This window comes from Bombina bombina, chromosome 6, assembly GCF_027579735.1.
Source record: "Bombina bombina isolate aBomBom1 chromosome 6, aBomBom1.pri, whole genome shotgun sequence".
Taxonomy (NCBI): domain Eukaryota; kingdom Metazoa; phylum Chordata; class Amphibia; order Anura; family Bombinatoridae; genus Bombina; species Bombina bombina.
In genome coordinates, this window is record NC_069504.1 from 1055741318 (window position 1) to 1055764704 (window position 23387).

The following is a 23387-nucleotide window of genomic DNA, read 5'->3' on the forward strand; positions in this document are numbered from 1 at the left end:
GAACGTGTCTTCTCAACATCAGGAGCTAGAGCAGACCTGACTGGACGCTGATCCCCCTCTGCCTCTCTTATGGACTACATGTTCCACCTCTTTGAACGTTTTTAGGCTTGGAAGCCTATCTCTCTAATACACCGAAGATATACAAGGAGGAGAGGAGTGCACTAACGGGTACATACCTTACTCTAACTTCACTCCTCTCTCCTCACTCTTCCTCAACAAGATATATCTTCAGTCAGTCCCATTACAGGTAAACTAGGAGCTCACGAACGGGTACCTGTCTTACCCTATTTTAGCTCCTAGCCCTACATTTATATGTTTATTGTTCTGCAATTATATGTTTATTGCTCTGTTTCTCTCCCTTACATATAGAGTTTAAAGTTGTAAATGTTGTTGTTATTATGTGCCTCACTCTTTTCTTACACTGAACTTCAGAATTATGGTGTTCTTTAGATGCCAGAGAAGACACCCTTCAATATGTATACTAACATGTTTATTGATCTGTAGATGTAAGAGGTTAATAATGACTAGTGCTCGAGCCTCATTCCTAGACCTCTCCTTAGTTAACCTTACTATAGTTTGTTACTCATAGAAAATACTTGTGAAAATTGTTTGATGTCATCAGATACCACTCATGTACCCTCTCTTTCCTATTTGACCCTATATTGGACCATCTAGTACCCCTTTTCTTCATATATTCTCCCTCTTCTCTCTCACCCCTACTAACTTGAGGGTACCCCTATGAACCCATACCTCCTTACTCCTGTCCAACTAACTTATCTATTATCTCTAGGGGGGTGTCATATGCGACACCTCTCCCTTATCACACTTTATACCTCATTCTCATTTTCCCTAGCTCCCATTGCCTACTCACACTGCACAGAAACCCCTATTTTCTCTTCCTATACCTTATAGTCAATTCCCACACCCATTTTATTGTGGGTGACATCCTCTTGGCTCCGCCCCCTGCTGTCCTCTCCCCCTTTCCCCTCCAAGCCTTTTATTCCCTTCAATATAATCTACTATATCATAAGCCTTGTCATACTAAGTATATCTCCTGACCTTATACCATCTTGTTTTTAACTAAAGCGGCTCTGGTCCGCTGCTTCCTCCCTCCCCCATAACCTAACAACATTCAATCCCTTGCAAGTAGCTGACATTTCGATCCCTTTCCTTTTTACTCATTGCCTTTTAGTATAAAAGATAACGTATTCTGACCAAGTGCTCATCCTATTCCTCTTCCCCTACTCTTAAACCCTCCCCATCCTTCCTCTCCCCCCCCCCTTAACGCTCAGGGACTGAATTCCCCAAGAAAACGTAGCCTTCTGTTTTCCTTTCTACATAAAAATTGCATAGACATAGCTTTCATTCAAGAGACACATTGGACTCATACACCGGAAATTACACGTACATCCAGACATTTCCCTACGATATTAGAAGCCACGTTCTCCTCAAAGTCCAGAGATGTAGCCATATATATAGGTAAAAATGTTACTTTTGACCCGATATACATAGAACCTGACCCTCAGGCCAGATTTATCATTGCTGTTGGTAAACTGAACTCCCAATTAGTCACCATGCTCAATGTTTATGCCCCAAATATCAAACAATTAAAATTTCTTAGATCACTCCTTAAGGCAGTAACAGCAATAAAGCAAGGTGCTTTCATATTAGGAGGGGACTTCAATCTGATTTGGGATGTTACGGCAGACAGAATAGGGCCTCCACTCTCCAGTGGCGATAGAGCTACTCACTCTCTCTCTTCCGCCTTTCAACTCCTAATGATACAATATAATCTGTACGATGTTTGGCGGGCCTTACACCCACAAGATAGGGAATTTACATTCTACTCAGCCCCACACAAGTCACACACTCGCATAGACTATTTTTTTACTGAAGCTACCTTCTTAGAAAACATTCACTCCATTCTCATCACATCAGTCTCTTGGTCTGACCATGACTCTATACATCTCCAATTGGGCCCATTATCTAGTCCCTCCCCCAAAATTTGGCGCATGCAGGACTGGACTATCACAGACCCAACCATCAAGGCGGCTTTACAGGCACACATAACTGACTTCCTCGCCCTTAATGACGATAATCAGACCTCCTCACAGAACTTGTGGGCCACCCTAAAGGCAGTGATAAGAGGGCATCTCATGAGATACGAATCTGAAGCCCGTTTAAAGTATAGATCCACTTTACCCGCCCTGACCATCCAACTCCAAAAGTTAAAGATAGAACTCTCCCACTCCTATTCTCAGGTCTTAAATGATGAAATCTCCAAAGTTCTGAAACAAATCCAAACTCTGGAACTTAAAAGGGTTCACAATCTGATGGAAAAATTCAAAAAAATCTATTACCACCAGGGAAATAAAGCCTCTACTCTCCTAGCCACTAAGCTTAGACACCGTACAGCTCAAGCCAGAATACGGTCCATTCAAACTCCATCTGGAATGAATGTATCAGCCCCGATAGACATTGGAAATTCTTTTAAGCAGTACTACTGCTCACTCTACAATATTGAGGCCAATTTAAATGTCCCAGCTGCTGATCTAGGACAAATTCCTACCTTTCTTGACACTCTCTCACTCCCTTCTCTATCAGAAGAGGCCATCTCCTCTCTTTCCTCCCCACTAACAATCAAGGAAGTCAAGAGTACTATCCAAAATCTAAAACTTGGTAAGGCCCCTGGCCCAGATGGCTTTACAGCCAGATTCTATAAAACCTTTCTCCCCCTTCTAACTCCCATACTACATAGATTCTTCCAAGAGATATTTTCTGGAGCTTCGTTTAAACCAGAATTCCTAGAGGCAGTCATCATTACGATATTGAAACCCGGTAAACCGCCCGACCTCTGTAGTAGCTACCGTCCCATCTCTTTGATTAACATAGACACCAAGATCTACGCCAAACTCTTAGCCAGTAGAGCTGCTAAAATTATTACTCCCCTTATATCCAATGACCAAGTAGGATTCATCCCAAATAGGGAGGGTTCAGATGCCACAAGAAGAATCCTTGATGTCTTACATGCTGCATCACAGGACTCCTCTCCCTTCCTGGCTCTGTCGCTAAATGCCGAAAAGGCGTTTGACAGGGTCAGGTGGGATTACCTATGGGAGACCTTGAGAATTTTCCGCTTTCCCACTGCTTTCATTGTGGCGGTTAAGGCCCTGTACAACAACCCCTCGGCCATTATACGGGGGGTTGGGTTCCAATCTTCCAAATTCACGATTTCAAATGGCACTAGGCAGGGGTGCCCCTTGTCCCCTCTCCTGTTTGCTTTATCAATAGAGCCCTTAGCCCAATCTATCCGGCTAGACCCTAAAATTAGAGGCCTCTCTGTCGGCACCTCTATACACAAAATCTCCCTATATGCCGACGACATTACCCTGTTCCTGACATCCCCCGAAGAATCTCTCCCTGCAGTATTCACCACTCTACGACAGTTTGGAGGCCTGAGCTTCTATAAACTTAATGTCTCCAAAACAGAGGTCCTACCCATAAATGTCCCCCCCTATACTCTTACTTTCTTGCAAACCTCATTCTGCCTCCAATGGAAAACTTCTTCTCTTAAGATTTTGGGGGTTCACTTGAGCCCAGACCCTGGGGTGGTCATAACGGAAAATTACTCTGACAAGCTTGTAGAATACAGAAAGCTCCTCGAGACTTGGGAGTTCAGGGAGATCTCATGGACAGGTCGCATTGCGGCCATCAAAATGTCCTTCCTCCCGAAGATTACATATTTATTCCGATCCATTCCATATAATATCCCTAGAGCGCTCCTTAATAGACTTCAAAGCCTAATAACTGCATATGTATGGAAAGATCGAAGACCCAGAACCTCCGGACGCACTTTGGAAAAACCAATCTCACAGGGAGGCCTAGCCTTACCAAACATGATCTCCTACTACAACGCAGCCAGATTATCACAAATCCTCCTTTGGAATAACCCAGAAAGACAACTTAGTTGGTTTGCCCTTGAATCCTCATTACTGCCCCCTGGTCTATGCCTATCCGACCTACTTTGGATCCCTCTCCACCACAGACATGACATTGACTCCCTGCATCCTATTTTTAAGCATGCATTACGATTCTGGGACCAGATCAGACACAACCCTGCTATCTCCCCTTTCCCTTCCCCTTTGCTCACAGTCTCCGCTGCCCTTTTCTGTCTCCCGGACTCTCACTTTGAATTATGGCCTAACCCACATACACTTTTAGTCTTAGACTTCTATGAGAATGATGTCTGGCTATCTCACCCCGCACTTTGCACCAAACTCCAACTCCCCCCCAGGCTTGCCTTTGAGGCGTTCCGCCTGAGCACGCGCCTCCGAACTTGGGGATACCCAAAATCTTCTTTACGACCTCTGACAACGTGGGAGAAGGCTTGGCAGGGAATACATGAACTAAAGCACTTACTATCCTTCCATTATAACCTCCTTACTAATACTCACATCTTACACAAAATTCCACAACACCGCGCCTGGGACAGAGAGATTGGGTTCACAGTAACAATAGATGTCTGGCACCTTAGAATTATGACAACCAAAAAACTCCTGCATTGCGCCACCTTATGGGAGCTTTACTATAAAGTCCTAGTCCGCTGGCATCTGGTTCCAGTCACTCTACACAGGATATATTGTTCCCACTCCCCTCTCTGCTGGAGAAACTGTGGAGACATCGGCACAGCACTCCATACCTGGTGGACATGTCCTGTAATCCAACCCCTATGGAGGAAAGTCTATGCACTCCTTCTTTCACTAAACCTTACTCCCCCGTATACCCCCGAAGTAGCCCTCCTCCATATGCCCATGTCAAGACTATCTCCCTCAGAGGAGGCGCTTACAACCTATGTTCTCGTAGCTGCGAAACTGGCGCTTGCCAGAGCCTGGAAACAGGACGGACCTCCCTCTCTCTCCCAGGTGATCTCCATTGTGCACTCTGTAGGACAAATGGAACAGTACTCTTACAAAGTTTTAGATCAAGTTGACTCCTTCAACGGGATCTGGTCCCCTTGGATCGCTAAATTCCCACAGTGGGATACCAGACCCCAGAATACCTCTTAAGAATCCCCGCTCACTCCCCCCCCCTCCCTTTTTTTTTTCTTTTCTCCTCCCTGCTTCCTATCCTCTCCTCCCTTTTACACCTTCCTCAAATCCGATTCATTTATCCTCACATTATATCTCTTAATGTTGCTTTCATACCACTTATTGAAAAGGCTACTTGCTTTATACTCTATACTAACCCCCTACAAAAAAAGAGACCCTTGGTTTTATATATTGTGCCTATTTTTATATGCTATTTTTATGGTTGCTTCTATTTGTTAATTGGTTTATTTGCCGAACTAAATTATTGAAGACCTATATTTACCATCCTGTAACAGCACTACTGTTTTGCTTGTACATTTGTCTCAATAAAAAATTTTTGATTAAAAAAAAATAAAAAATTAAACTAGCAATTAAATAAACTAAATTACATATTAAAAAAAACCCTAACCATACTCAAATTATTTAAATCTACTATTAAACCTTATTGAAAATTACTAAATTACAAAAAAATGCTGTTACAAAAAATAAAAAACACTAAATTATGAAAAAAAAACACTATAAAAAAAAAAAAAAAATACACCTAATCTAATAGCCCTATCAAAATAAAAAAGGTCCCCCGAAATAAAAAAAACCCTAGCCTACAATAAACTACCTGTAAAAAAATACAAACACCCCCAACAGTAAAACCCACCACCCAACCAACCAACCCCCCCCCCCAAATTAAAAAACTAAATCTAAAATAACCTAAGCTTCCCATTTCCCTGAAAAGGGCATTTGTATGGGCATTTCCCTTAAAAGGACATTTAGCTCTTTTACATGCCCAGACGCTAATCTAAAAATAAAACCCACCCAAAAAACCCTTAAATAAACCTAATACGAACCCCTGCCGATCCACTTACAGTTATTGAAGTCCCGCTTGAAGGATCCATCCAGCCGGCAAGAAGTCTTCATCCGGGCGGCCTCTTCCATCTTCATCCAGCCGGCGAAGTCCTCATCCAGTCGGCAAGAAGTCTTCATCCAGATTGCATCTTCTATCTTCATCCATCCGGCGCGGAGCAGGTCCATCCTGAAGACATCCGGCGCGGAGCTCCTGTTCATACGGTCGCCGCCGTAAACTGGAACTTCAATGCAAGTGACGTAATCCAAGATGGCGTCCCTTGCATTCCTATTGGCTGAAAGATTTCAATCAGCCAATAGGATTAGAGCTGCTAAAATCCTATTGGCTGCTCCAATCAGCCAATAGGATTTGAGCAGCTCTCATACTATTGGCTGCTCCAATCAGCCTATAGGATTGAGCTCTCCACTAACTATGAGTGAAAGAAAAGTTTTTGTGTTATCATTCATATTCTCTGAAAAATGGCCAAGAAATCATAAATTCTGCCAGGGTATGTAAACTTACGAGCACAACTGTAACTGTATTTACTAATCAGATTTAAAAATGTGATACTTGCTTAACTATCTAATGAGAAGAATAAAACTGATTTTTAAATTACAAATTACTGATGCTTTCTGCTCAGTTGTGCTGAGGGACAGATAAAAACTCTTGGAGGGCCAGATGTTAGCAGGATGTACTTTGGGAAGCCCTGCTTTAAGTGAATGTGGTTATGTTACAGATTTAAAATATATGGCAAGATGTAATGCAGTTTTATTTTCCTAATATCCAAAATGTTTTTTATGTCCAAGTTATGATTCTTTAAATTTCTTGAAATTCCTCACCTTTTTATCTCAGTTTTTTTAGTTTTAGTTTTATCTGCTCCCCTGCTTTATCTCTCCTCCTTTCATTCACACATTTTAATTTTATAATCCTCTATTAATTACTTTTCCTTCTTGCATTTTTAATTTTCTTACCTATTTTACTGTCTTTCATCCATTCAGAAGTCCCTGCAGAGGATGAGCCCTCCCCCTGTGCCCTGGATAGCAATAATGGCCGACACTGTCCCAATGGAACCATTTGCAAATCAGGTTGGGATGGACCCAAACATGGCATCACAAACTTTGACAACTTTGCCTTTGCCATGCTTACTGTCTTCCAGTGCATCACCATGGAGGGCTGGACGGATGTGCTCTATTGGGTAAGGTACCCATTCTTCATAATTAATATATGGGGACTACCATGTGTAGTCACCTTTTATCGGACAGAAATCAGGTCTCAAAATTCCAAGGTAGCTAGCTTTTAATACTTTTGCGATCCATAACAGCTTGAGTTTAGTGTAGCTTTACAGAAGCATAATCTTTGTATTGTTTGTTTATGTTGCTTATGCTCTTTGTTTTTCTATTAGTTTGCTGCACATTTGCATGCACATTGCTGTTTTTTATGTTTGCATATTAAATGGGTTGGTTTGTATTTACTGAAATGTGTGTATAACCTTCTTTGTGTTTGTGTGTGTGAACTAATCTGTTGTATTAGTGGTAGTTTATGTGGGTGTTCATATGATCCACTTTGTATCCTGTTTATCAAGATATGGAGGCCTAGACTTAATAAAATCCAAAAATAAGATTTCCATCTAAAGGGGAGGAGAGTCCACGACTTCATTCATGCAGATGTACAAACTGTATATTGATGACCTCCTCCTAATATGGACAGGTACTAGGGAGGAGGCTCTGAGCTTTGTCAATTACCTCAACTCTAACCAATTTGGCTTACATTTTACTTACCAGTTTGAAAGACACAGTATCCCTTATCTTGATATTACTTTAACAGGCAATACAGATACAGGTAAGATTACTAGCACTCTTTACAGGAAGCCCATGTCCTCGAACACTACTTTACACATGAGAAGTAGCCACCCTAGCCATACTGGCTTTGGTGTGGCCGAAGGTCATTTCATACGTATTAAGCATAACTGTTCAGAGGAGTCGGATTGCCTGGTGGAGAGTGAGAAAATAAAAAATCTGTTGATACACAGAGGGTATAAGCCCAAAATCCTTAATAGAGCTCTCCTTGAGGTCTCACGAATTGATAGACATACCTTGTTGGGAAGTGTAAAAAGCCACTCCAAAAGTGGGTTTGATAGGAATAAACCTCTCTTTTCAACCACCTATAGTCCACAATTTAAATAAATATGTGGTATCATTTCTAAACATTTGTCTATATTTACGGCCGAGGATGGTCTTAAAGTTTATGCATCAGGTGGATGTAACTTTGTGGCTAGGAGAGGTTGCACAATAGGCAACATGGTAGCACCAAGTGTGCTTGGAAAGTCTAAAGCAGTGACAAGCAGCTGGTTAACCGTTAAAGGACATTTTAAATGTCATTATGCCAAATGTATTGCCTGCTCTTTTACTAAAACTGGATCTCAATTTCAGTCCAGAATTACACAGAAAGTCTATAATCTGGATTCTTGTTCAAATTGCCGCACTGCTGTCATAGTCTATCTAATAGAATGTACTAGTTGCAGGGTACAATACACAGGTTGCTCCACTAGGGAAGTGAGGAACAGAATCAGGGAGCATTTAAATGATATCAATAATGGTAGAGAATGTTCTGATCTTGCCAGACATTTTATCCACTGTCATAATCAAGATGTTTCCACTTTTTCTTGGCAAGTTATTGAACTTGTCCGCCCCAAAGCTAGGGGAGGCAATATAGTGAATAGATTATTACATTGTGAGACCTTTAGGATATTCCAACTTCATACTAGGAGACTAAATGGTCTCAATATCGATGGTGACATAATTAATGTTTGGCAACGCTAACTGCCTTACCCTGCACACCCTATACAAGCTTACTAATACTTATGATACTGGGGCATTCACATATTAAGACAAATAAGTGTTTACATTTATACCACATAGGGGAATTAACAGAGACATCTTGTTAATAATTAGACTCTGTATGTACAACTCAGTTCAATACCCTGTCTTTTAAAGGTAAACTGAATTTAAAAATTAAAAATAAGAGATATTTACACCCTTGCAACAAACCCATTCAATAGATTAGTTCATCAGTGGTTTAAATGTTGCTAAGCGGTATAACTCATTTTTAATTAATTTCTATATACATAATGATTGATACATTCTTCATCTAGTTATCTGTAAACAAGCCAATAGATCTTTATTCCCTTTAATCAATATTGTTTGTGATCTTTCATATATTAATATTGATCATTTAGTTTAAGTATCTAAAGGGATTGTACTGTTACCACTAATAACTATTGGTCTTGTAATATAAATATAAGTATCAACTAGAGAGCCTTATATTGGTGTGAATCCCTGTGTGAAATGGTCGAGGGGGAGACTTCCATCGATGAGATACAGGATAAGATCAAGGCGCTGAAGGTCGCCAATTCTTTCATCTGTGAAGCCAATATGCAAATTATTTGCCTGAATACTAAGGTGTCAAGGTTTTTCCGTTTTAGCTCGCAGAGCTCTGTGGCTGAAGTCTTGGTCTGCGGATATGACCTCTAAGTCGAGGCTGTTGTCCCTGCCTTTTTAAGGAAAGATTCTGTTCGGTCCACAATTGGATTCGATCATATCCACGGTTACGAGAGGCAAGGGAGCTTTCCTACCGCAGGTTAAGAAGGCTAAGCCTAAAGGATACTTTTCGTCCCTTTCATGCGGACAAGTCCCAGCGTCAGCAGCCCACTGCAAAAGCAGACCAGTCCAAGGGAATTTGGAAGCCGGCTCATTCTCGGAACAAGTCTAAGCAGAGCAAGAAGCCTGCCGAGACAAAATCAGCATGAGGGGGTGGCCCCCGACCGGTCTCTGGACTAAGTAGAGGGCAGATTATCTCTCTTCTCAGAAGCCTGGTGGCAGGATGTTCAGGACCCTTGGGTTTTGGAAGTTGTCGCCCAGGGTTACAGGATAGGGTTCAGATCCCATCCGCCAGGGGCAGATTCCTCCTGTCAAACCTGTCTTCAAGACCCGAAAAGAGTGAGGCCTTTCTAGATTGTGTGAGGGATCTCTCCTTTCTCTGTGTTATCGTACCAGTACCCCAAGCAGAAAGGGGTCTACGTTACTATTCAAATATTTTTGTGGTTCCAAAGAAGGATTCTGGACCTAAAGTGTTTAAACAAGATTCTGAGTTTTCCATCGTTCAAAATGGAAACGATCAGATCTATTCTGCCCCTAGTTCAAGAGGGACAGTTCATGACAACTATAGACTTGAAGGACGCCTACCTTCATGTGCCAATTCACAGGGACCACTTCAAGTTCCTAAGTTTGCGTTTCTGGACCTACACTTCCAGTTTGTTGTCCTTTCTTTTGGTCTGGCGACGGCTCCAAGAGTCTTCACAAAGGTTCTGGGGGCGCTACTAGCAGTGGCCAGATCCAGAGGCATTGCTGTGGCGCCCTATCTGGACGACATCCTAGTCCAGGCGCCGTCGCTCAGTCTCGCAAAGGATCATTCGAGGGCTCTTCTTATTTTGCTCCAATCTCACGGTTGGAAGATCAACTCAGGAAAGAGTTCCCTGGTTCCCAGCAACAGGGTAGAGTTCCTGGGCATGATAATAGACTCTATGGCCATGAAGATATTTCTCACAGACCATCGACGCAGGAAGATTGTGTCCTCTTGTCTTGCCCTTCAGTCCTCTGCAAGCCCCTCGGTGGCTCAGTGTATGGAGGTGATCGCACTCATGGTTTCTAGCATAGACTTCATTCCATTCGCCAGGTTCCATCTCAGACCTCTTCAATTGTGCATGTTGAGACAGTGGAACAGTGATCTTTCAGATCTATCACAGCAGATATCCATAGATGCTCGGACTCGGATCTCCCTCTCTTGGTGTATCCGTCCGGAGCAACTGTTTCTTGAGACCGTCCTGGGAGATTGTGACCACGGACGCAAGTCTGGCAGGATGGGGAGCTGTTTGGGGTTCCAGGATGGCGCAAGGAAAATGGTCCTGGGAGGAGTCTCTCCTTCCGATAAATATTCTGGAACTCCAAGCAATCTACAATGCTCTGAAGGCATGGCCTCCTCTGGGGTCGTTCAGCTTCATCAGATTCCAAACTGACAACATTACTTTGGTGGCTTACATCAACCATCAGGGGGTAGGATAAGCTTCCTAGCCATGAGGGAGGTGTCTCGGATCTTGGAGTGGGCAGAGTCCCACAGCTGCTCGCTCTCAGTGATTCACATTCCAGGTGTGGACAACAGATTTTCTCAGCAGGCAATCCTTCCATCCGGGGATAGATCTCATGGCATCCAGACTCAATTGCAAGCTACCCCGATACAGGTCGAGGTCCAGGGATCCCCAGGCAGAGCTGATACATGCCTTAGGGGTGCCTTGGTGGTTCAACCTAGCTTACATTTTTCTACTGTTACCACTTCTACCTCGTGTAGTGGCACGCATCAAACAGGAGCAAGCTTCGGCCATTCTGATTGCTCCATTGTGGCTGCGGAGGACGTGGTTTGCGGATTCTCTGAGGCTGACTGCATGGAGATTGAATGCCTAGTCTTGGCCAAGATAGACTTTTCTGAAAGTGTGATTGATACGCTAATTCAGGCAAGGAAGCCAGTCACTCGCATCTACCATAAGGTATGGAGGACTTACTTGTCCTGGTGTGAGAAGCATGGACAGCCTTGGCATAAAGTTTGGAGAAGGGTCTTTCCCCCAGTTCCTTAAAGGGACAGATTTCGGCATTATCCGTCTTGTTGCATAGGAGGCACATAAATGCCTTCAAGACATTACAGAACAAACTAATTGAAACTCCCTCTATAAAACAGAACAAGCAAAACATATGCAAAAAAGAAAACTTGGAAACTGCTAAAGATAAGACAAAAGATTTAAACACAAGGCAATCTCGTCTGCTTTGAAATAGTGAGATACAAACCTGCCTCTAATTTGTGCCTGTGAGATTTCAGAGACATCTTTTTTTTCTATCCAGGAAGACCTCAGAGGCAGAACTTTTTTACTTTTTGCAATAAGGGGCGAGATTACATATACGGCGCATGCTTCAGCGCAAGTGCTGAAGCCGGCGCCGCCTGTAGTCAGCCAATCTCCTGTAAAAGTCTAACCCACCTCCAAAAAATAAACCCGACACATAAGAATCCCTATATCCGCCATCAAACCCACATCAGAACTAATAATAAATATATTAACCCCTAAACCGACAACCCCCACAACGCAATATGCCTAATTAAACTATTAACCCCTAATCTGCCAAACCCACACAACACAATGCTAATAAATCTATTAACCCCTAAACCGCCAAAGCCAACAATGTAATGCTAATAAATCTATTAACCCCAATCCGCCAAACCCACACAACGCTAATAAATCTATTAACCCCTAAACTGCCGAAGCCCACAACACAAATAACTAAACACTAAGCCCCCTAACCTAACACCCCCTAAATTAACCCCAATACATACATTAAACTAAAACTAAATTACAATTAAAATTAAAAAAAACTAACATTACTTTTAAAAATAAAAAAATAAGTTTAAATTAAGCTAAAATTACAGAAAATAAAAAACAAAATTATCAAAAATAAAAAAATAATACCTAATCTCTATGAAAATAAAAAAGCCCCCCAAAATAAAAACACCCCCTAATCTAATGCTAAACTACCAAAAGCCCTTAAAAGGGCCTTTTGTAGGACAGTGCCCTAAATAAATCAGCTCTTTTCCTTATAAAAATACTAAGTCCCCCCTCTAACAAAATAAATAAACTTATCACTAAAAAACCTAAACTACCAATTTCCCTGAAAATGACATTTGTATGGGCATTGCCCTTAAAGGGGCATTCAGCTATTTTGCTGCCCTTAAAAGGGCATTCAGCTCTTTTAAGAAGTGCCAATCCTAATCTAAATAAAACACCCCCCCAAAAATTTTTTTAAAAACACCTAAGTCTAACACCCAGGTTGGTACTCACTGTTCCTGAAGTCCGGGGGAGAAGGTCCTGTTCCAGGTGGTGAAGTCTTCTTCCAAGCAGCGACCTCTTCTTTCTTCCAGGAACAAGCCGGCGTGGAGAGGAGGGCGGAACTGAAGACCGATGACCGCAGAGCTGAAGACCGGGGACCCTGGAACTGACGACTGGCGACCCTGGAACTGAAGACCAGCAACCGCGGAGCCATGGAGCGTGGAGGATCCTCTTTGTAAGATCACCGCTGTACACTGAATAGTGAATTCACGGTACGTGATTAAAAATGGGTCTTCAAATTTAAATCAGCCAATAGGATGAGAGCTACTGAAATCCTTTTGGCTGTTCATACGGTCGCCGTCATATACTGTATCTTCAATGCAAAGGAGCCTTTTCAAAATGGCGTCCCTTGCATTCCTATTGGCTGAACAGCCAATAGGATTTTAGTAGCTCTCATCCTATTGGCTGATTTGAATTTCAAAAATCAAACCAGCCAATAGGAATGCAAGGGACGCCATTTTGAAAAAGCTCCCTTGCATCGAAGATTCATTATACGGTGGCGACCGTATGAAGAGAATGCTCCGCGCCAGATGTCTTCAGGATGGACCCGCTCCGCACTGCCCGGATGAAGATAGAAGACGCCGCCGGGATGAAGATAGAACCTAAACCGCCGCCCTCCCGCATCACAAACACTATTTAAATATTATTAACCCCTAATCTGCCATCCGCCCACACCGCCGCTATAATAAACCTATTAATCCCTAAACCGAAAGCCCCCCACAACGAAATATACTAAATTAAACTATTAACCCCTAAACCTCTGGCCTCCCACATCACTACATAAATATATTAACCCTAAACCTAACCCTAATGTAACCCTAAGCATAACCCTAACCCTAACACCCCCTAACTTAAATATAATTAAAATAAATCTAAATTAAACTTACAATTATTACCTAAATAATTCCTATTTAAAACTAAATACAAACTTACCTGTACAAAAACCTAAGCTAGCTACAATAAAACTAATAGTTACATTGTAGCTATCTTAGGTTTTATTTTTATTTCACAGATAAGTTTGTATTTTAACTAGGTAGACTAGTTAGTACATAGTTATTAACTATTTACTAACTACCTAGTTAATATAAATACAAAGTTACCTTTAAAATAAAACCTAACCTGCCTTACACTAAAACCTAACATTACAATAAAATAAAATAAATTAATCAAATAGAATTATCTAAATTACAAAAAAAATAAAAAATAAATTACACAAATTAAAAAATGAAATTATCAAAAATAAAAGCAAATTACTCCTAATCTAATAGCCCTATCAAAATAAAAAAGCCCCCCCAAAATAAAAAAAACCCTAGCCTACACTAAACTGCCAATGGCCCTTAAAAGGGCCTTTTGCGGGGCATTGCCCCAAAGAAATCAGCTCTTTTACCTGTAAAAAAAATTCAAACAACCCCCCAACAGTAAAACCCACCACCCACACAACCAAACCACCGGAGCGGGTCCATCTTCAAGACATCCGGTGCAGAGCATCCTCTTCTTCCGATCGTCGATGGAAAATGAAGTTTCCCTTTAAGTGACGTCATCCAAGATGGTGTCCCTTACATTCCGATTGGCTCATAGAATTCTATCAGCCGATAGGAATTAAAGGGGAAAAAATTCTATTGGCTGGTGCAATCAGCCAATAGGATTGAGATTTCATCCTATTGACTGATACAATCAACCAATAGGATTGAGCTCGCATTCTATTGGCTGATGTAATAGCCAATAGAATGCAAGGCTCAATCCTATTGGCTGATTGCAACAGCCAATAGGATTTTTTCACCTTTAATTCCTATTGGCTGATAGAATTCTATCAGCCAATCGGAATGTAAGGGATGCCATCTTGGATGACGTCACTTAAAGGGAAACTTCATTTTCCAGCGACGATCGGAAGAAGAGTATGCTCCGCGCCGGATGTCTTGAAGATGGACCCGCTCCGTGCCGGATGGATGAAAATAGAAGATGCCGTCTGGATGAAGACTTCTGCCCACTTGGATGAAGACTTCTGCCGGCTTCGAGGAGGATTTCTGCCCGCTTGGATGAAGACTTCTGCTGGCTTCGATGAGGACTTCTGTAAGTGGATCGTCGGGGGTTAGTGTTAGGTTTTTTTAAGAGTTTATGGGGTGGGTTTTATTTTTAGCTTAGGGTTTGGGCAATGTAAAATAGCTAAATGCCCTTTTAAGGGCAATGCCCATCTAAATGTCCTTTTAAGGGCAATGCCCATCCAAATGCCCTTTTCAAGGCAATGGTTAGCTTAGGTTTATTTAGATAGGTTTTTATTTGTGCCAGGTTAGGTAAGTCCGGAAGCAGACCCAAATGCTAGGGTGAACTTAAATAACACACTAGCACTCTGAGTATAATCCAGGACGTGACCCCATGACAGCTTCTATAAAACAAGGTACTCACAATATAGTGAAATGTAGATCTCGAGTTTCAGGAATTGTGTTCTAGGTAGCTTGATAGCAGGTGGAGTGGGGTCAGAGAATGGCGTAGTCAGGCAAACAGAGGTTGGCAGTTCAGGGATAAACAACAACGTAGTCAGAGGAGCAAAGTTTGGCAACTTGTATTCAGGCAGGTGTGGGTTAAGCAAAAGCGTGGACAGATGAGCAGAGTTTGGCAACTTGTATTCAGGCAGTTTTAGGGTTAAGCAATAGCATAGTCAGATGAGCAGAGTTTGGCAACTTGTATTCAGGCAGTTTTAGGGTTAAGCAATAGCGTAGTCAGATGAGCAGAGTTTGGCAACAAGTATCAGTCCAGATAGTAATTGTTTAATGTAGTCAGGCAGGCAAAAGTTCATAACAAAATATCAGGCAGAATTGGAATAGGCAATAATGTAGTCTTACAGGCAGAGGTTTGGTAACAAATAATCAAGTAGCATAGAAGATAAGAGTACTCACGCTAGGCAACAGAAGTAAAACAAACAAACGGGCACCAGAGGATCGAGTCACCAGAATAAGAACCCCGTCTGACGTCAGCAGAGTGGGATGGCTCAGAATGTTCATAGGCAACATAGCACATAGACAGAACTGCCGGAAGAACCGGAAGATAGGAAGCGGAGCATGACTATGCCCCCTCCTCAAGGACCCTTCCGGAGGACCCGACCAGGCTTGGTAGGATGCCTCATATGAAAAGACTTGATAAGAGCAGGAGCATGAATATGAGAGGCAGGTTCCCAGGACCGTTCAGTAATGGGATAACCCTTCCAATGGACCAGGTAGTACAACCGACTGCCCCATAACTTGGAGTCCAGGATCTGACTGACCTCAAATTCAGAAGTACCATCCACAAGGAGCGGAGGAGGAGGTTTGAGTTTGATGGAGAAATGGTTCTTTACTACAGGTTTGAGAAGAGAGACATGAAATACTGGATGAATCTTAAGGGTCTGGGGTAAGGCCAGACGAAAGGCTGAAGAACAAACTTTGGAAACGACTCGGAAAGGTCCAATGAATTTGGGACCCAATTTTATACAGGGTTGCTTTAGACGTATAAATTTGGTGGATAACCACACCTTGTCACCAGTGCGGTGTATAGGAGCTTTACAGCATCTGCGATCAGCAAATTTCTTGTATATTCTGGAAGAAGAGAGTAGAATTTGACTGATATGTTGCCAATGTTTGCAGAGGTTTTTCACAATACGATCAGCGCCAGGAACTTCAGTAGTACTAGTAATCATAGGAAAGGTTCTAGGTTCGAACCCATAAGCAGCCTTGAAAGGAGATGTCTGTAAGGAAGAATTGAAGCGAGAGTTGTTGGCTAATTCCGCTAAAGGTAAAAGCTGTGTCCAGTTGGAATGTTGATGGTTTACATAGTGCCTGAGGAAAGATTCCAAGGATTGATTCACACGTTCGGTTTGTCCGTTGGACTGAGGATGATGTGCAGTAGAAAGAGAAATGTTGATACCGAACTGCTTGCAGAGAGACCTCCAAAACCTTGAAACAAATTGGACTCCTTAATCAGAAACTATGTCAGATGGAAATCCATGTAATCAAGTAATATGAAGAATGAAAAGCTCAGAGAGTCTTCGAGCAGAAGTCCAGGAAGAGGAATAAAATTAGCAGACTTGGAGAACCTGTCTACCACTACCCATATGGTCGAATTTACAGCAGAAACAGGAAGATCTGTAATAAAGTCCATGGATATGTGGGACCAGGGGTAATGTGGTACAGGAAGAGGTTGCAATAAACCAAAAGGTAGTCGAGAAGATTGTTTATTGGAGGCACAAGAGTTACAAGTGACAATGTAGTCCTTAACGTCCTTCCTAATGGAGGACCACCAAACATACTGTTTGAGTTTCCACAGGGTATTGTTTACTACAGGATGACCTGCCAGTATGCTGTCATGAGCCCATTGGAGAAGCTTAAGACAAAGTTCATAGGGTACATACAGGATTCCAGGAGGAAATTTGTAAGACGGTACCCGGTCTTGAGCTGAACATAGTGCCTGCATAGGAAAAGAGGATACTTGAGCCAGAACACTGACTGGACGTAATATGGGTTCAGAATCCAGCAGTGTAGAATCAGTAGGTTGAAATTGCCTGGACAAAGCATCAGCCTTGGAATTTTTGGTACCAGGAACATAGGAAAGTACAAAATTAAACCTGGAAGAGAACAAAGCCCACCGAGCTTGACGTGAGTTGAGGCGTTTAGCTGTATGGAGGTACAGGAGATTCTTGTGGTCAGTTATGATGAGAAGCGGCTGACTAGTACCCTCTAGCCAATGTCTCCACTCGTCTAAAGCCAGCTTTATGGCAAGTAACTCCTTGTTGCCTACGTCATAGTTTCGTTCGGCTGGATTGAATTTCTTAAAAAAGAGCACCCCAGGATGTATGTTGCTGGTGGTCGGGTTACGTTGGGAGAGAACAGCTCTAGCAGCTATAGAAGAGGCATCCACTTCAAGGATGAATTGGAGGTCAGGAATGGGATGACAAAGGAGTGGTGCAGAAGAAAATGCTGATTTCAGAGTTTCAAAAGCCTGAATTGCAGAGCTCGGCCAATCTCTGCAGTTTTGACCTTTCTTGGTAAGAGAAGTGAGAGGAGAAGAAATATTAGCAAAGTCTTTTATAAACTTTCGATAGTAATTGGCAAAGCCAAGAAACCTCTGCAGGGACTTGAGGGTGGTTGGTCTGGGCCAGTCTTTGATTGCAGAAAGTTTATCAGTATCCATTTCAAATCCAGATTTGGAAATAATATAACCCAAGAAGGGAATAGAACTCTGGTGGAAAGAGCATTTCTCTAATTTGGCAAAGAGAGAGTTATCACATAGTTTTTGGAGTACCAATTTTACATGGTGAAGATGTTCTTGTAAAGTTCTGGAATAGATCAGTATGTCGTCAAGATAAATGATAACAAATTGGTTTAAGTAATCTCTAAAGATCTCGTTAACAAAGTGTTGGAACACAGCAGTTGCGTTGCACAATCCAAACGGCATTACGAGATATTCGTAGTGGAGGAATCTAGTGTTAAATGCAGTCTTCCATTCGTCCCCTTTACGAATTCTAACCAAATATAGGCCCCTCGAAGATCCAATTTGGAGAAGATAGAAGCACCTTGAAGACGATCAAATAGCTCAGGGATGAGCGGAAGGGCATAACTGTCTTTAACAGTAATCTGGTTTAAGGCTCGATAATTGATGCAGGGACGAAGTCCTCCATCCTTTTTTCCGATGAAGTAAAAACCTACTTCCACTGATGAGGATGAGAGACATATTTCTGACGAGAGAAAGGATAGGTTTTCCCTCTAGGTAGAGGAGCTCCGGGTAATAGATCAATAGGACAATCAAAGTCCGGTGAGGAGGTAATGTTTTAGCTTCCTTCTTAGAAAAGACGTCACAGAAAGCATGATATTGATTTGGTAGTGAATCAGGGACGTCCAAATGTGCCAAGATGGAGCTGGAAGATTTGGAGGGACTCTGCAAACAGTGTTTAAAACATGTAGTTCCCCAGGCATTAAGCTCCCCTTTGGACCAGGAGAAAACATGATCATGCAGCTGTAACCAGGGTAGCCCTAAAATCAAAGGAATTTGGGGAGAAGAGATGACATCAAAACTGATGATTTCAGAGTGGAGTATACCAAGGACATGTGTAGAGGTATAGTGGAATGTTTAATGATTCCAGAGCCCAGAGGTTGACCACTGACTGTAGTAACCTTAATCAATTGTTTCTTGGCAAGAAGAGGAATCCTGAGAGAGTTAACAAAACTTGAATCAATGAACATTCCTGCAGCTCCAGAGTCTATGAGAGCTTGAGCTTGAAACTTGGTTTTTCCAAAATTGAGAGTAACAGGAACAAAGAGTTTTGGATTAAGGGAAGCCATAGGGTTCTGGCTTAACTCTGTCCCTCGGTCAGTAGTTAAAGGGACATGAAACCCAAAAATTTTCTTTCATGATTCAGATAGAGAATACAATTTTAAACAACTTTCTAATTTACTTCTATTATCTAATCTGTTTTATTCTCTTGGTATCATTTGTTGAAGGTCCAGCAATGCACTACTGGTTTCTAACTGAACACATGGGTGAGCCAATGACAATCAGTTTATATATGCAGCAACCAATCAACAGCTAGAACCTAGATTCTCTGCTGCACATGAACTTGCCTAGATAAACATTTCAGCAAAGGATAACAAGAGAACGAAGAAAATTAAATAATAGAAGTAAATTGGAAGTTGTTTGAAATTGTATTCTCTATCTGAATCATGAAAGAAATGTTTTGGGTTTCATGTCCCTTTAAGCCTTGGCTTTTACTGGCCGGGTGGGACAGTCTTTCAACAAATGACCTTTAGTACCACAGTACAGACACAGTCTTAGAGTACGCCTTCTAAGGCGTTCAGCTTCAGTCAACTTGATAGCTCCTACTTCCATGGGTTCTACAGACTCAGACGTATGGGAGTTAGTGGAGGACAGACTAGGGGTACGAGTAGTCAGATGAAAAGTTGATTTAGGAAAAGGTCTCCTATTCTGGTCTCTCTCCTGTAGTCGTTCAGAATACCGGGTGTCAAGATTGATACATAAGTTGATAAGGTCTTCTAGAGAATCGGGAAGATCATGAAACACAAGCTCATCTTTTAAACGATCACAAAGTCCTTAGCGAAAAGCTGCCCGTAAGGCCCCATGGTTCCATTCAGTTTCTGCGGCTAAAGTCCGGAATTCTATAGCATATTGAGCTACAGAAAGGGAGCCTTGTCTTAAATCCAATAACCCTGCCTCGGCTGCGGCAGACCTTACAGGTTTATAAAAAAACTGAAGAAAAAATGGACACAATGGACTCCACATCATGAAGCAGGGGGGCGTTCTTCTCCAAAAGAGGCGATACCCAAGCCAAAGCCTTTCCCTTCATGAGGGAAATTCTAAAGGTGATTTTGAAAGAAGAACTGACAAACATTATTTCTGAAGTGTAAACGACACTGGTTAAGGAATCCACGGCAGTCTTCAGGATTGCCGTTGTACTTATCAGGCAGTGGGATTCTAGGAATCAATTGTCCCACAGGCTGAGGCGGATTGTACACAGCATTAGAACTGGCAGCAGCAGCGGCAGAGGTTGAAGTAGCTTGAAGAGGAGTGGAGAGATTATGCAGAAGAGCAGTAATCGGGTCACGTTTAGAATCCAAAGATTGCAGGAGTGCAGAGTGGGTTCCAAGAAGCTGTCCTTGTAGAGCCACGGCCCTGGATAACTCATCGGGGTCCATATTTTGGGCCTGTTTGTTATGCCAGGTTAGGTAAGTCCGGAAGTAGACCCAAATGCTAGGGTGAACTTAAATAACACACTAGCACTCTGAGTATAATCCAGGACGCGACCCCACAACAGCTTCTATAAAACAAGGTACTCACAATATAGTGAAATGTAGATCTCGAGTTTCAGGAATGGTGTTCTAGGTAACTTGATAGCAGGTGGAGTGGGGTCAGAGAAAGGCGTAGTCAGGCAAACAGAGGTTGGCAACTTGTAATCAGGCAGGTGTGGGTTAAGCAATAGCGTAGTCAGATGAGCAGAGTTTGGCAACAAGTATCAGTCCAGATAGTAATTGTTTAACGTAGTCAGGCAGGCAAAAGTTCATAACAAAATATCAGGCAGAATTGGAATAGGCAATAACGTAGTCTTACAGGCAGAGGTTCGGTAACAAATAATCAAGTAGCATAGAAGATAAGAGTACTCCCGCTAGCCACAGAAGTAAAACAAACAAACGGACACCAGAGGATCGAGTCACCGGTATAAGAACCCCGCCTGACGTCAACAGAGTGGGACGGCTCGGAATGTGCATAGCGTTGCTAGGCAACGTAGCACATAGACAGAACTGCCGGAAGAACCGGAAGTTAGGAAGCGGTGCGTGACAGTTTGGTTGTGTAGGTGGTGGGTTTTACTGTTGGGGGGGTTGTCTGTATTTTTTTTACAGGTAAAAGAGCTGATTTCTTTGGGGCAATGCCCTGCAAAAGGCCCTTTTAAGGGCCATTGGCAGTTTAGTGTAGGCTAGGGTTTATTTTATTTGGGGGGGCTTTTATATTTTGATAGGGCTATTAGATTAGGAGTAATTTGTTTTTATTTTTGATCATTTTGGTTTTTTTCTGTAATTTAGATAATTCTATTTGATTAATTTAATTTATTTTATTTTATTGTAATGTTAGGTTTTAGTGTAAGGCAGGTTAGGTTTTATTTTACAGGTAACTTTGTATTTATTTTAATTAGGTAGCTAGTAAATAGTTAATAACTATTTACTAACTAGTCTACCTAGTTAAAATAAATAGAAACTTACCTGTGAAATAAAAAATACAAAAAAAACTGTTAGTTATATTGTAGCTAGCTTAGGTTTTATTTCACAGGTAACTACATATTTAGTTTTAAATAGAAATTATTTAGGTAATAATTGTAAGGTTTATTTAGATTTATTTTATTTATATTTAAGTTAGGGGGTGTTAGGGTTATGTTAGGGTTATGCTTAGGGTTAGGGGTTAATAACTTTAATGTAGGTGGCAGCAATGTTAAGGGCGGCAGATTAGGGGTTAATAAGTGTATTTAGGTGGGGGCGTTGTTAGGGGCAGCAGATTAGGGGTTAATAACTGTAGGTAGGTGGCGGCGATGTTAGGGACAGTAGATTAGGGGTTAATAACATTATGTAGGTGGCTGCGATGTTGGGGGCGGAAGATTAGGGGTGTTTAGACATGGTTTTTATGCTAGGGTGTTAGGTTTAAACATAACTTTTTCTTTCCCCATAGACATCAATGGGGCTGCGTTACGGAGCTTTTCTTTCCCTGATCGCAGGTGTTAGGCTTTGATGTCTATGGGGAAATTGTGCACGAGCACGTCAAAGCAGTGCTTGTATTTGGGTGAAGCATGGAGCTCAACGCCACCATATCGCCCACACAAGCCTGCTTTTTGCAAACCTCTAATAGCAGCGCTATAGGGGAGTGAAATAACGCCGAAAATGTTGCAGTCTTTAATTTCCCTATAGCGCTCAAAACTTGTAATCTAGCTGTTAGTTTGTTATTTTTTGTAATTTAGTATTTTTTATTTTTTGTAATTAGATACTTTGTAATTTTTATAGTAGTGTTAGGATTTTTTTGATGTGTATTTTAGTTTTCTTTAATTGGTAGTTAGTTTAATTTTAGTTTAATAGTTATATTAGTTTAAACTTAGATTTTTTAATTTGACAGGTAAGTTTTAATATAATTTAAGATAGGGAAATTGTAATTTTAATATAAAGTTAGGGGGGCATTAGCTTTAAGGGTTACCAGTTTAAATTAGTTTATTGTGATGTGGGGGGCTTTCAGTTTAGGGGTTAATAGTTTAATTTAGTATATTTCGTTGTGGGGGGCTTGCGGTTTAGGGATTAATAGGTTTATTATAGTGACAGCAGTGTCACGCAGCGGAATAGGGGTTAATACATTTTCATAGTGGCGGCTATGTAAGGAGTGGCAGATTATGGGGTTAATAACATTATGTAGGTGTTGGCGATGTCGGGGTGTTTAGACGTGGTTTTTATGTTAGGGTGTTTAAACTTAACTTTTTTTCCCCTAGACATCAATGGGGCTGCGTTACGGAGCTTTTCATTCTGCGATCACAGGTGTTAGTTTTTTTATAACACGCTCTCCCCATTGATGTCTATGGGGAAAGCGTGCCTGAGCACGTCAAAACAGCGCTTGTATTTTGTGCGGTATCGAGCTCAACGCAACCATATCGCACGCACAAGCCGGCTGTTTGAAAACTTGTAATGGCAGTGCTATGGAGGGTGAAATAACGGAACTTTTGTTGCGCTTGTTAAATACCCTCTATAGCGCAAAACTTGTAATCTACCTGATTATTATTTAATGTTCAGAAAAAAACAAACAAGATTTCGCTAGATTTCTCTCCATACCAGCATGCTTTTGATCGTCAGGTTAGTGCATTTGCATTGTCTTATTTTATTTTGCAATTCTACTGTATTTATTGGTCCTTTATTTTATTTTTTATTTCTCTTGAATAAGTTTTCTTCCTTTGCTCTTGGTCTAAAAATCACACAAT

The 23387-nt window shown here is 41.7% G+C and overlaps 1 protein-coding gene across 1 annotated transcript in view; it reads left to right on the forward strand.

Moving 5' to 3' along the window:
• Window positions 1-23387, forward strand: part of CACNA1C (calcium voltage-gated channel subunit alpha1 C) — a 1426303-nt gene that overhangs the window by 553091 nt on the left and 849825 nt on the right. The window contains 1 exon segment of the mRNA XM_053719677.1: window positions 6927-7120. Within this exon segment, the coding sequence (XP_053575652.1) occupies window positions 6927-7120 (194 nt within the window).